The sequence below is a fragment of the Saccostrea echinata genome, unplaced genomic scaffold (genome assembly GCF_033153115.1).
Source record: "Saccostrea echinata isolate AGI-Se365-2 ecotype Australia unplaced genomic scaffold, CSIRO_AGI_Sech_v1 ptg000015l, whole genome shotgun sequence".
NCBI classification, from domain to species: domain Eukaryota; kingdom Metazoa; phylum Mollusca; class Bivalvia; order Ostreida; family Ostreidae; genus Saccostrea; species Saccostrea echinata.
In genome coordinates this window covers 15,881,687-15,896,399 of record NW_026889764.1, presented here as the reverse complement: position 1 = coordinate 15,896,399, position 14,713 = coordinate 15,881,687, and the positions used below count along the sequence as shown (strand labels likewise).

Genomic DNA, 14,713 nt, shown 5'->3' with positions numbered 1-14,713 from the left:
AAGGGGGGGAGTGGGCAGCCCCCCCCCCCCCCCGATGCTACATGTACGTGCTTGGTTTCCTTGAAATTCTTCTGATTTGCTCTTGGGCATCTCAGAGGCAAATAGAGTACAAAGTTGTAATATGCAAGGGTATTTTTTTTCTCGCGAGACTGTTTTCGCGGATTTTTTTCGCTGATTGAAGCGGCCCGGAGGAGCTCTTTTTTTGTCTAAAGGTAAGAAACCACATTGGTTACATGTAAATAACACGTATCATCACTCGTATCGTCTGCTTTTGGGGGAGGTAAAATCTATCATGGAAGAGAGTCAACGTAGTCAAAAGAAACGCTCACAAAATTGGGGAGATGACGAAGAAGTTACTCTTATAGAGGAAGCGAAATTAAGATCAGATGCCTTGTTCGGGTTGATGAGAGGGAGCGGGGCAAAAGGGAAATTAAAAGAAATCCGTGAAAAGGAGTGGCAAATGATTGCTGATAAACTAAATTCGTTAGTATAGACCTAATATATCTGAACACTGCTGAAATTCAAATGTAACATTATACTCGAACAAATATCATATTGGAAGTACACTTATGTGCATGTTACCAGTATGTGTGCCTCTCCGCAACATTACGTGTATACTATATCATATACACAAGTTTAAGTACATAAAACAGATATATGCTCCAACGTTAAACATCCTGTTGTTTTATAAAATGGGTAATAAACTGAATAAAACACAACGCATCACATAAAATTTCCGTGATTTTTTTTTATGGTACATATTGGTTTTTCCCTATCTATTTTTAGCTCCGTATGTTTAAGCATGGAGTGGATCACTAATCAATATTTTTTTATGTAATATTGTAGACAATTTGATTCAAAAAGAAGAAGCTGGGAGGAAGTGAAGAAAAAGTATTATAATTTGAAATCTAGAAGTAAGTACATGGATGCATAAAGCCATTGAAGGGGGGGGGGGCTTAGATTCAATTTTTTTATCTTTCATTTTCATGAGCAAGCAGTTTTCTATTTACATAAATAATAATTCACTGGAATAATTATTGAATATGTGGTTGGGGATAGGATCAACGGTCCTCTGCCCAGAGATGTAAATCAGTTTATCATATTAGCCCAGCCCTGAGGTCTTTCTTAAAACAAATTATGTTGAAGACTAATTTACAATGTACAATATTCCATGCAATGAAATTAAGAAACAGCAACTACCTAACATTTTGAACCATACTAAATTTATTAACCTCTTTACAATTTTACAATTGTATTCAGAGATATACATTAGTTTTTTATTAATGTATATCTCTGAATACAATTGTAAAATTGTGAAGAGATTAATAAATTAGCAATGGTGGCAAATAAGACAAATGTTTTATAATATGCGAGAGTGTGAGGATAGACAAACAATACAATCATACACATAATATGTATATATATTGACACAATTCAGTGAAAAATGAATGAATTCCAACAAAATTGTAATGGTATTAACAACTTGATAATATATTTAAAAACTTTATTTTAGAAATATTTCTATTTTATACTGTGATTAAATGAACGTATGATATATATTTGAAAATGCATAATAATTATAATATTTGATGATTTATTTTTTAGAATATTTTTGGCTCACCTGAGCTGAAAGCTCAAGTGAGCTTTTCTGATCACCCGTTGTCCGTCTGTCCGTCCGTCCGTCTGTAAACTTTTCACATTTTCAACTTCTTCTCAAGAACCACTGGGCCAATTTTAAGCAAACTTGGTACAAAGTACCCTTGGGTGAAGGGGAGTTTAAATTGTTAAAATAAAGGGCCAAGTCCCCTTTCAAGGGGAGATAATCAAGAAAAGACAAAAATAAGGTGGGGTCATTAAAAAATCTTCTTCTCAAGAACCACTGGGCCAGAAAAGCTGAAACTTATGTGGAAGCATCCTGGGATATTGTAGATTCTAAATTTTTAAAATCATGACCCCCAGGGGTAGGGCGGGACCACAATAGGGAATCCAAGTTTTACATTGAAATATATAGGAAGAATCTTTAAAAATCTTCTTCTCAAGAACCACTGAGCCAGAAAAACTGAAACTTATGTGGAAGCATTCTGGGGTAGTGTAGATTCTAAATTGTTCAAATCATGACCCCGGGGGTAGGGCGGGGCCACAATAGGGAAACATTGAAATATATAGGAAAAATCTTCTCAAGAACCACTGGACCAGAAAAACTGAAACTTATGTGGAAGCATCCTGGGGTAGTGTAGATTCTAAATTGTTCAAATCATGACCCCCGGGGGTAGAGCGGGGCCATAATAGGTATTACAAGGGGGGAAGTCTGGTAATGAACAGCATGGCCAAAGTTACTCAGATGAGCGATGTGGCCCATGGGCCTCTTGTTTTCTTTTCTGAGTTATATCTTTTAATTAAAGGCAAAGAAAAGCTTGATGGGTTAAAGCACCCCAAAACTGGTGGTGGCCCCCCTCTTCCACCACTTACACAGGGAGAGGAAACATTTCTCCACCTTGCAGATGGAGAACCAAATCTTTGTGGTGTACCAGGAGGGATCGATACAGATGGTATGGTTAACAAGTTAGTTATGCATGGGAATGAAACATCACATTGAATCTTTGGAAGAGAAAGAAATAAAAGGCAGAAAAAGTTATGGTGTAAATCATCAAGTTGAATAAACAACTTAAGTGTTATTTATAATAATTTCAATCTCAAACATCAGTTTATTTTTTGAAATTACAAGAATTAGGATTATTAATATCTTGGTATTTATAGCTATATAGTGAATTTTTTCTTATAGATTTAAAGAGTATCATAAATGAAGTTAATTATCTCAGACATTTCTTTAATTTTATAGCACCACATACTTCAGAATTGTTGGCAGATATGGCAGATACTGAATCAACAGCTGAAAATTCCCAACAAGGTAAATAATGCTGCAATATTTCATAATTACTGAAGTACATATCCTTTTGTGTCTATAAAATCATTAAAATTTATAGAAAGATTTTAAGAATAACTTCAGTTAATAGTAACAGATGAATTAACTTATTGTTGCTTTTATATATATATATCTATATATATATATATATATATATATATATATATATATATATATATATATATATGTAATGCATACATCATATTGTGATAGCTATGAAATAAGAATGGATTTTCACAGCAGTATCACTACACCTGTTGATATAAAGGATACATGTACATGTAATGATGCTCTTAGTGATGGGCAGTTGGAATTTTTTTCATAATCAATTAATCGGAATAATCGGATTCTCTATGATTGATATTGAGTGATGTCTAAAATGCACTTTTGATGTATTTTGTATCATTGGATTCATTTATTATTACTTAATCCAGAGAAGACTGAATCAAAAAATCATAGGAATAATTGCTTATAGTTTAATTTTGTTTGTATTCTAGCCTCTGATTGGTTAATATCCAAAAAGCTACGCAAATTATTTCTGTATAACCTGGTTTGGTATGGGGACACCCCCCCCCTGACAACGAGCTGAATCATCTGTATCCATACAATCCTCTCATTTCCAGTCCTCGGGATTCATGGAAAATTCCAGATTTGATAAATGTACCTTTAACTTCAAACAATAATTCGATCTTACCACATGTAAACAAACAGCAAGGCTGCTAGGCCTCTGTATCAGTTTTTACCTCCCCTCGCTTCCCATCACTTCCGTTACTTCCGTTACTAAGGTTGTATTATTGAGCGGCAAATTTGAACTAATAAAAAGCAACGAAATTTTACACCCATAGTTATTTAATGATTTTAAAATTAAATTATAAGGAATGTCTCTAATTCTTGGCCAAATTATTCGAGTATAACCTGGTTTGGGTCAGTTTACGCTGTTTCATAATCCGCTTCGCGGATTATAAAGCATAAACTGACCCAAACCAGGTTATACTCGAATAATTTGGCCAAGAATTCCTGTTTTATAATCCGCTTCGCGGATTATAAAGCGTAAACTGACCCAAACCAGGTTATACTCGAATAATTTGGCCAAGAATTAGAGTCATTCCTAAATTAACTAATATTTTGTTTGATTGATTATCAAAATTATAATTGAATACCTATAATCGGGGACCATTTTGATTAGATAATTGATTTAATCGATTAATTGGTACATCACTAATTGCTGTAGCTACAATTAGTATTTCTTTGATTTCAGTTAAAAGTACATCGACTGAAAACCCATGTACATCAAAATCTCTGGAATTCAGCTCCAGTTCTTTGCAAGGTAAAACGAGTATTACATATGTGACATATGGCAGAGTATGTGCGTAGTCTTTGCAATCCCAAGTAAACTTGGCACCAAGTACTGTTAGGTGGAATTCAAATTTATTTAAATGAAGGGCCAGATTCTTTTAAAGTTTGTAGGGGAGATGATTAAACAAGAGGCCCATGGGCTACAACACTCCCATGAGTCACCTTTGCCCTGCTGTTCTTTGGAAGAAAATATTTTAAAAGATTATTCCTTATTCCCTTGAAAACCAAATGGAACAAAAACATAAGGTGAGAGATGTTGCCCATGGCTACTGGCTTATTGGTTTCTTTTTTATGCCCACATGATTCAAGATTGAGAGATTCGGGGCATATACTAAGTATCTTTTGGTCTGTCGGTTTGCTTGTCCACAAAAACTTTAGACTTGGCCATAACTTTTAAACAAATGATGTTAAGGCTTTCATATTTCACATGTATTCCTTGTGACAAGACCTACGTTTTTGACCTCACAAATCATGACCTTGACCTCGGATTTTTACCTACTTTTGAAAATCTTTATCCTTGGTCATAAGCTGCCATAAAGGGGGCGTCAATGTGTAACAGGGTTTTCACGTGAATGAAGAAAACTTTGGTTGTTGTGTTTATAGGGTTCTTGTTTGTATCAATTTTGTTTCCACAGTGATAACCTTCAGTTCATAAAAAAGAAAAATTAAAGTCATTAAGCTTTAATTTAAAAAAAAATTGCAATACATTTTTATAATGCTTTTCTTTTTTCATTCAGGAAGACAAACAAAATCATCACAAAAAAAAGAAAAGAGAGGTCTGTATATTTTTTTTTTCAATTTTATGTCAAATACTTCTACACATACATATGTACTACACCAAATAATTAAGATAATCTCTCTCTCTCTCTCTCTCTCTCTTTCCAACACAAATATGACCAATGCAACCTAATTTGTATGTTAACACCTCCACTTATTTTTCTTTTTAACATAAACAGTTTTATAAGTTTTCTTAACTAAATTAAGCAAAGAAGAAAATATGAAACAATAATCTCATCCAATGGATTAGCACAGACATGTATGTAGTACTCCTAACTGTGTATATATTTATATGCATTTCTGATAATTATTTTTTAACGTCTTCAGGTAATGAATCCAGAAAAAGGAAGATTGATGAATTAGAAGAGGCAAACTTAATTTTGGATAATAAAAGATTAGAAGAGGAAATTCTTAAAATTAAAGAAGAAAGGGAGGTTCTTGCATTGAAAAAAGACATTTAGTACTGAAAAAACAGAAACTTGTTTTAGATATTCAGACCTCCTATCCTTGTTTTCTTTATGAAATGTAAATTTAAAATATGATTATCATGTATATTTAGTCAGCTTCTATAGTATTTGAAAAAAAAAATGCATTAGTACATGTACTATCATTGTGAGAAATGTAGACAAAATTAAATTTTGATTTTAAGTGACATCTTTATCATGCATCAGGTTTTAGTTGTTTTGATCTATGGGGTTAGTGGTGTTAATACATGTACATGTATTGTAGATAACATTTAAAGAACCCTTGTGTGATGTGTGATAGATGTGTCAAGACAGAGAGAGAGGGGTGGTGGTGGTGGGGAGATGTGTGTTAATAATTACTGGTGCACATGCCCGAGACGAAAGCTGCTGAGTCACAAAAAATTTTTGCTCTTATAGTGAAAAGGAAAATTTGTTAGTTTTCCTCAAAATGTCTTTCTTAAAAGAAACCATTGGTGATGGCAATCCGTTTGGAAATACCCTCGTTTCTTGCAGGGGGAACAGGGCCATTGGCATTCACAATTTGCTGCAGACAGTTTCTAATGTTAATATCCCTGCAATCACTGGACACTATAGTGTCTCCCCTTTCTATCCCAATGTTATGCAGGATACTGCATGCAGTTATGTATACAACTGCTTGCTCTGGTGTAGATCTTATTCCAAAGTGAAGAGCTTGAAACTTTCTCTTAAGGATCCCAAATGTTTGTTCAATGAGAACACGGGTTCGGCAGAGACTTTCATTGAATCTTTCTTCAGCCTGTGCCTGTGTGGTCAAATATGGGGTCATCAAGTGCTTTGATAGAGGGTAGCCAGAATCTCCTAAAAGAAGACCATCATGGGCTCCTACAAAAAAGTTAGCAAATTTGACAGGACTTAGTGCAATCTAGTCATATGCATGGTCTTGTTTTTTTTTTTTTTACCAAGTTACCCTTTAATATAAAATAGTATAAAAGGACAGATTTAGGAGGGGGAGTGCCCCCCCCCCCCCATCAAATAAAAATTAATTCCCCAGAGTTGGAATGTTTTAGACAAGCAGATCTTAACTTTATCTATTTAATAACTGTTCAGAAAATTCTAAAGGGGCCATATCCCTCCCCAATCACTCCCCTGGATAAATTCACTAGTGGTATAGGGATGGTTAATTGATTTAGTATGCATGTTTCACATACTATTTTCAAACATTTGGAATAAAGTTGAATTTTTCCATATCCTGGAGTCATGAGTACTGCCAGGCCACCTGGCGCACAAAGATGTTATTCTAAAATTAGGATCACAAACCATCTGAAAAAGATTTAAAAAAAAAATATTTGTATTGCTTACAAATGCCAGTGGAAATTAAACTTTATGTGCATTATAATACAGAACATCTTCTTTTAAATTTTGTAATTAATTTAATTACTACTATAAGAATAATATTATAATAAACATGTAGTTGTTACCTGGATGTTCAAACTGTGAAAACCCTTTCTATTTACATAATCTGCTTCATTTTCCTTAGGGGTTGAGATTCTAACATGTGTGCAGTCAATGGACCCCAGTACTTTTGGAAAACCTACAGAAAAAAATTAATTCAGGTAGGGATGGGCCACAAAATGAGATCAAAGTATAACCATGTAATATTGTGTGAATATTATTTTCATAAAAATAAGCATAGGAAAAAGTACACTAAGTATTTATTAAAAACATATTGATTTGATTGAAAATATTCCTATATTGTGTGGATTCTATTTTTTCTTCACATTATAGACCTTAAGGTTACTGCTGGGATAAAATTTATCATAATGCATGTATGCAGGAAAAAATGTATTTAAAAAAAATTCCCAGAACAATAAGGCTATAATGTGTTATATAGTCATTGACAATGAAGCAACCATGCTGTCAATTCAAGTGAAGGTATATCACATCCCATAGGGTTTGGGTGGGACCATGATATGGGTAAGATTTTATCATATGTTAAAGAGGATATTCTTAAGAACATTGAGCAGGGGCAATGTGACTCAGGTGAGCATTGAGGCCTATTGCCTGCTTGTAATATTTTTTGCATAAGCACTTGTTTCTAAAAGTACATGTAAATACATTGAAACAGTGTTGTTTGTTGGGTGTAATTGTACAGTTTCTGTCTGAGTGTTGATTGTTGAAATATTTTGGATCCACCACTCATATTCCCAGTTTTAGTTTCCCTTAGTTGGAACTCTCCATGAGGTATATTTACTTATAGAAACAGGCTATGAGACCATGGTCTCATCAAACTCAAAACGAGGCTATTGCTCACCGGAATGGGTTCTCTCATCTATTTTCCCCTAATCATATCCGGTTATAGTGTAAGCCTAGCGTTTCCTTGCAAAATTATGAAATTATTTTACTTGTATCAAGCCTTAAATTTAGACCTTAAATATAGACTTTAGTTCTGTCTTTAGGGCCATGGAGCAGTGAGAGTTCTGAAGCATTGTAAACAGATTTTAAAATGGAGAAGGCAGGTATGATAAAAATTGACTAAAAAATATATAACCATATTTCCAGGGACCTACTAGTATATAGGTCCCTGATATTAATTATTTCATTATTAAAAAGAAAATGTCCAGTTTACAATGAGGAAAATATGACAACACACTTTGACACCTATGAACAGACAAACACACATGGTCTTAATTGTGTTTACAACACTGTAGTAAGAGACCATTGACATAAAACAGTCTTAAACGTGGATGGTCTCATGTTTACAAACTGTAGCATGAGACCATTGACATATAACAGTCACAAACATGCATGGTCTCATGTTTACAAACTGTAGCATGAGACCATTGACATAAAACACTCTTAAACATGGATGGTCTCATGTTTACAAACTGTAGCATGAGACCATTGACATATAACAGTCACAAACATGCATGGTCTCAAGTTTACAAACTGTAGCATGAGACCATAGACTTAAAACAGTCACAAATACACATGGTCTCATGTTTACTATACTGTAGCATGAGACCACACATAACGGTCACAAACACACATGGTCTCATGTTTACAATACTGTAGCATGAGACCATTGACATATAACAGTCAAAAACAAACATGGTCTCATGTTTACAAACTGTAGCATGAGACCATAGACATATAACAATCACAAACACACATGGTCTCATGTTTACAAACTGTAGCATGAGACCATTGACATATAACAGTCACAAACACACATGGTCTCATATTTATAATACTGTAGCATGAGACCATTGACATATAACAGTCACAAACACACATGGTCTCATGTATACAAACTGTAGCATGAGACCATTGACACATAACAGTCATAAACACACATGGTGTCATGTTTACAAACAGTAGCATGAGACCATAGACATAAAACAGTCATAAACACGTCTATGGTCTCATGTTTACAATACTGTAGCATGAGACCATAGACATATACATGGTCTAATGTCAATACTGTAGCATGAGACCATTGACATAAAACAATCTTAAACATGCATGGTCTCATGTTTACAAACTGTAGCATGAGACCATTGACACATAACAGTCATAAACACACATGGTGTCATGTTTACAAACAGTAGCATGAGACCATAGACATATAACAGTCATAAACACACATGGTCTCATGTTTACAATACTGTAGCATGAGACCATTGACATATAACAGTCACAAACACACATGGTCTCATATTTATAATACTGTAGCATGAGACCATTGACATATAACAGTCACAAACACACATGGTCTCATGTATACAAACTGTAGCATGAGACCATTGACATATAACAGTCACAAACACACATGGTCTCATATTTATAATACTGTAGCATGAGACCATAGACATATAACAATCACAAACACACATGGTCTCATGTTTACAAATTGTAGCATGAGACCATTGACATATAACAGTCACAAACACACATGGTCTCATATTTATAATACTGTAGCATGAGACCATTGACATATAACAGTCACAAACACACATGGTCTCATGTATACAAACTGTAGCATGAGACCATTGACACATAACAGTCACAAACACACATGGTCTCATATTTATAATACTGTAGCATGAGACCATAGACATATAACAATCACAAACACACATGGTCTCATGTTTACAAATTGTAGCATGAGACCATTGACATATAACAGTCACAAACACACATGGTCTCATATTTATAATACTGTAGCATGAGACCATAGACATATAACAGTCATAAACACACATGGTCTCATGTTTACAATACTGTAGCATGAGACCATAGACATATAACAGTCACAAACACACATGGTCTCATGTTTACAAACTGTAGCATTAGACCATAGACATATAACAGTCACAAACATGCATGGTCTCATGTATACAAACTGTAGCATGAGACCATAGACATAAAACAGTCTTAAACATGCATGGTCTCATGTTTACAAACTGTAGCATGAGACCATAGACATAAAACAGTCATAAACACACATGGTCTCATGTTTACAAACTGTAGCATGAGACCATAGATATAAAACACTCTTAAACATGCATGATCTCATGTTTACAATACTGTAGCATGAGACCATTGACATAAAACAATCTTAAACATGCATGGTCTCATGTTTACAAACTGTAGCATGAGACCATAGACATAAAACTGTCATAAACACACATGGTCTCATGTTTACAAACTGTAGCATGAGACCATAGATATAAAACACTCTTAAACATGCATGATCTCATGTTTACAATACTGTAGCATGAGACCATTGACATATTACAGCAACAAACACACATGGTCCCATGTTAGTGGTTAAAGTATAATCCTCATTAATTAAATATCACAGGTCGTAGATTAGCAAATACCATATAGCAGGATTTTTTAGCGGTGTGCTAACTTTGGCTTATTTTAGCAGATTTGTAGTAGCTCGCTAAAATTTGAATTGCTAAATTTGCACCCTTGCTTATAACTACTGAACACAAGAAAAATAACTTTGATCAGCCTGTTGGTAAACGTTATATATATCATTTGGTATTGGTTTTTTCTCCAACTCTTGCTTAAAAAGGTAATCAAACGTTTATTTAACGTACTGAAATTCATCTAAAATGTGAATTTCCTCTCTTTTGCAGAGTCATTGAACTATGTGTCCGCCAAAATTATTGGCATACCTTTTAGAGAGCAAAATGCCAAATTTTACACCCGCTATATGGTGTTTTGCAGGCTTTGCTTACACAGTTGATAAGGGAATTTTAAAGTGTTTTTTTTTCAAGGGAAATGAAGGAACAACGTGTAAGTTGATAATTGTTTCTAGGGAGCTTTTAAATAATTTTACATGCAGTTCAGTGATCAGTGATCAAAAGCAGTAAAGGGGTACAATTAGAGCCCATAGGAATTCCAATAAGTTGTTGAAAGATTTTTGTCTCTAAAGACTTCATAGATATCATCAAAAAGAAACTTGGACATCCTCTTAATATCAAGCTCAGAGAACATTTTCCAAATATTGCATAACCATTTGAATGGAATTACTCTAAAAATTTTGTAGCTGTCATGAATGTCAATTAGACATTTTTCAGTCAGTTAAATTTTAAAGTAAAGATACATGTAGCATCCATTAACCTTTGCATTATGTTAGATAAACATGATAATTGTTTAAGTAATAAGACATTCAAAAAATAGGTAAATGCAAGAAATATTCAGTGTTAATTAATTGAAATGTTTTTATTTTTTTCTTTAGAAAATTCCTTGAAGTTAGCATTGCCAGTCTTGCGCTCTCACAGAACAACTGGTCTGTAAACAATGTACCCATGTTAAACAGCCAGACAACAGTTCCTGAAGGGCCACACTCTCTTCCAAGGTGAGATACTAAGAAATAATGAGAATTAAAACTTAAGTGAAAGCCATATTACATAGTGTAGATTAAAGTTTGTTTTAAATGTAGTAATGCATAAGAAAATTCTTTAAAAATCTTTTTCTCTAGTGGACTTTTGCAAAAAGCACTGACTTTTACAATCAACAGATTACTTTTACAGCAGGAAAATATACGGAAGCTCTCTTGTAATATAAATATTTAGCTTAACAGTTAATAAAACCATAATAACGGGCCATTTCAAAGCCCGTATTACATTGTCTAGGAAGGGAGGAGCAACAATCCTACCCTGAACCCCCTCCCTTCCCAACTAGATCAACTCCTGCCAAGTTTTCCCTCCAGAATGTTTTTTCTTATTTATTTAATTCCTTTAGAAAATGAAAATAAAAAGGAGATACTATCTCTCATGAACAAGGTATTTTAAGTCATTTTATTCTACCTCCAATCATCTCTTGTATTGGTAATTGTTGACTCAGGTTAGTGTTGTGGCCCATATGCTTCTTGTTGTACATGCATTTAAAATCTATTTATCAACAGTCAACCAGCGAATTTATATTTTTGTGCTTTGATGTCCACAATTCATTTCGTGATAGGTACTCACATAAAAGAAGGGATTTACAGTATACTTATAATGAAAATGTTATGGTAAATAGCATCTTAGTCAGTCCTTAAGACTGTTTTTTCCATGATGGAGAAAAATTAAAACTTTCATTAACAATAAAACAGCAATACTATATATAGAAATTCATTTTCAATTCAACCCATTCACACAATTTATTATAAAAGTTTGCAGAGAGGATTTTGCATGGAAGAGATCTTTTGTTGGAAAGCAACTATGCAGTTTATGCTACCTTTAGGCTGAAAGTCCAGTTGTGGCATCTATTACAAAAAATCAAGGTAAGTATACATTCTAAATTTTTAGGACCATGTATGACACATCCTTATCAAACATACTATTTAAAAAAAGGTGAGATCTTTATTTAGGAAATTTCAATTCAAACAGGTATCTTTGCTGGAAGAAAGTTTAATCACCCACCTGGAAGTATATATTTATTTGTAAATGATAAGTAAAACAATTTTAAAACCAATTTATCGACAACAGTCATTTTACTTGAAAAGAACAATATCTTTAAGTTTACATCATTTTCATGGACAAATCAAGAAAAATTCTACCTAATGTTAGAATTGCCCTAAAGGCAATGTCACCTTAAGTCTTCTGTTTTAATCTACTTTAGGGCCTCTTTGCTTGTTCTTGCCTAATATATGTAAAAAAAAGTATTTATATTTTTCTATTAACTTTATTTACTCAGATCTTGCATCTTTAATTGGACTGCCACATATGTCAAGAGTCCCAACATCCCAGAGAGTACCTGGTATATATACATGTATTATACATATTTTCTTTTCTACAATAATTCTTCAAAAAACAACCAAAAAAAAATATAACATTAAATCTTTCAATCTTTATTGAAATAACTAAAAGCAATTTGTAGCCTCCTAAAAGTATCAATATTGTATGTTTATTCCATTTTATTTCGATCATATCCCACTGTCATGTTTTGGGGCTTTGTATACCTGTAAATGGATACATTTGTATGTATATATTTATTGTGTTTTTATTTCAGATGGGTTATAAAGGATGTGATGTGTTTTGATACCACTTCCTCTGTTAAAAGACACAAATGAACATTTCCTGATGTTTTGAGGAATTTTCAACAAGGAGGTGGTCTTGTTTATATGTCTTACAGATTATCCTATGTCTTTAAATGGAAATTATGCATGTTAACTGTTCATATGTGTTTGTACTCAATTACATGGTTTTGTCCAGACATTTTACTGTAAAATCATATTTTTCGTAGTTTAAGGAAAACATGTTGGATTGTTAGCATTTGATTTCTTAATTAAATTAGTGCTGAGTAGTTATAATTAGAAGTTTTTCTTTTCATGGATGACATGAATTTGTGGTTCTCTCCATACCTTGAACAATGATAATTAAGCCCCAGTGAAAATTAGTTATTTCAAAACATGAGACTTAAACTAATGGATTTCTCTGAAAATTTTTACACTTTTATTGACCATATCAAGATGTGCATTATATAATAGCATATTGATTGTACAATTTTGGTTTCATTTTACAGGTGTTTTTTTTTTTCAACTTTATAGACATTTTTTGGTCATAGTCCACAATATATTTTAAAAACTGCGGAATATATATTGAATTCACAACTATGTAAACATTGTGCTTTCTCTGAAGGTTTGCATCTGACATTTTAAAATAAATTTCTTGAAGTTAAAGGAGGATATAAAAATGTTAATATCAGAGGAAGGACTTATTTTGTCATTGTGACTGGGGTCTTATAGACAGACAACATGAAGACATTTGCAGGTTCAATAGGTTGTTTAATTTCCCAGCTGTAATTTGTAATAAATATAGAACATGGATAAATTGGGAAAATGATCACCCAGTAAATATTCATATAAATAAAATTAGTACAGTATAATAAAAACGGGATGACAATTCTTGAAGCGTACAATATACTTGTATAAAAATCACAATACATTCTATGCATATTATGAAAGAGTTATTCCCCTTTTCACAGTGATCATTTATACTTGTATGATTATATATTCTCTTGAAACATATATTGAATTGTTTTACATTATTTAATTGTAAGTCCAATTATTAATTTATATATATATATATATATATATATATATATATATATATATATATATATATATATATATATGATAAGTTCATTTTTTCAAAATATAAAATGTGCCTGTTTATGGAACAGAGTTCCTGGCACTTAATCATTTTATATAGTGTAATAAAACAAAAACATTAACTTTCATTTCTTGCACACATGTTTTCATTGTTTATTTCACTTCAGATAAATCAGACTTCTGAAATATATTTGGTGAATATGAAGTAAATAAGATGCTTTTAGATTAGAAGCTGGTATCCAGTTCACAGTGAAAGTTATAATTTATATTTAATAATCATATCTTCACAGCCTGAAATCAAGCTGAATAATGTCAGATGCAAGAAAATGATGAATATTTTCATTTCTTTGACAAGAGAAATTCTTTTTTTTTTCCTGTGGAGGTATTAGTCTCATGAGTTGAATACCCATAAGGGTATAATGCTATGAACAAAGAATGAAACTTTATGTAATTTTGTATCATATTATGCATAATATAAATGCTAAAATTATGTTACTTCTTATTTCTATCAATACAGTGTGTGCTATGTCATATGAGATATGTCAGTCTTTGAACTAACTAGAAAAATATACTGTATATGTAAATGATAATTATTTTCATATA

At 32.7% G+C, this 14,713-nt stretch overlaps 2 protein-coding genes and 1 long non-coding RNA gene across 4 annotated transcripts; 2 read left to right on the top strand and 1 right to left on the bottom strand.

Moving 5' to 3' along the window:
- The first annotated feature begins 292 nt into the window (after positions 1 to 292).
- Positions 293 to 5,517, top strand: LOC133187670 (myb/SANT-like DNA-binding domain-containing protein 4). The gene is made up of 6 exons (XM_061323085.1): positions 293 to 483; positions 847 to 914; positions 2,403 to 2,549; positions 2,840 to 2,908; positions 4,182 to 4,250; positions 5,384 to 5,517. Exons 1-6 carry the CDS (start codon positions 293 to 295, stop codon positions 5,515 to 5,517), a joined length of 678 nt encoding a protein of 225 aa, XP_061179069.1.
- A 460-nt stretch (positions 5,518 to 5,977) lies between these two features.
- On the bottom strand, positions 5,978 to 6,819 carry LOC133187594 (putative nuclease HARBI1). Its single transcript, XM_061323018.1, has 2 exons — positions 6,708 to 6,819; positions 5,978 to 6,381 (listed from the first exon to the last, which is right to left on the bottom strand). The coding sequence occupies exons 1-2, from the start codon at positions 6,817 to 6,819 to the stop codon at positions 5,978 to 5,980; spliced, it is 516 nt and encodes a 171-aa protein (XP_061179002.1).
- A 1,062-nt stretch (positions 6,820 to 7,881) lies between these two features.
- On the top strand, positions 7,882 to 14,055 carry LOC133187597 (uncharacterized). 2 transcript variants are annotated; one of them, XR_009721213.1, is made up of 5 exons: positions 7,882 to 8,015; positions 11,252 to 11,371; positions 12,170 to 12,280; positions 12,694 to 12,756; positions 13,009 to 14,055. It is a non-coding gene; the product is annotated as an uncharacterized LOC133187597 (long non-coding RNA). The 2 variants fall into 2 exon arrangements; XR_009721214.1 differs by lacking the exon at positions 7,882 to 8,015 and adding an exon at positions 10,763 to 10,806.
- The last annotated feature ends 658 nt before the right edge of the window (positions 14,056 to 14,713 follow it).

Bases quoted from the DNA above. Each gene is read 5' to 3' on its own strand.
- LOC133187594 (XM_061323018.1), bottom strand. From the start codon at position 6,819: ATGGTTTGTGATCCTAATTTTAGAATAACATCTTTGTGCGCCAGGTGG. The intron at 6,382-6,707 runs GTATGTGAAACA...ACTTTTTTGTAG, and splicing joins ATTCCAAATGTTTGAAAATA to GAGCCCATGATGGTCTTCTT.
- LOC133187670 (XM_061323085.1), top strand. From the start codon at position 293: ATGGAAGAGAGTCAACGTAGTCAAAAGAAACGCTCACAAAATTGGGGA. The intron at 2,550-2,839 runs GTATGGTTAACA...TTAATTTTATAG, and splicing joins AGGAGGGATCGATACAGATG to CACCACATACTTCAGAATTG. The intron at 4,251-5,383 runs GTAAAACGAGTA...TAACGTCTTCAG, and splicing joins CAGCTCCAGTTCTTTGCAAG to GTAATGAATCCAGAAAAAGG.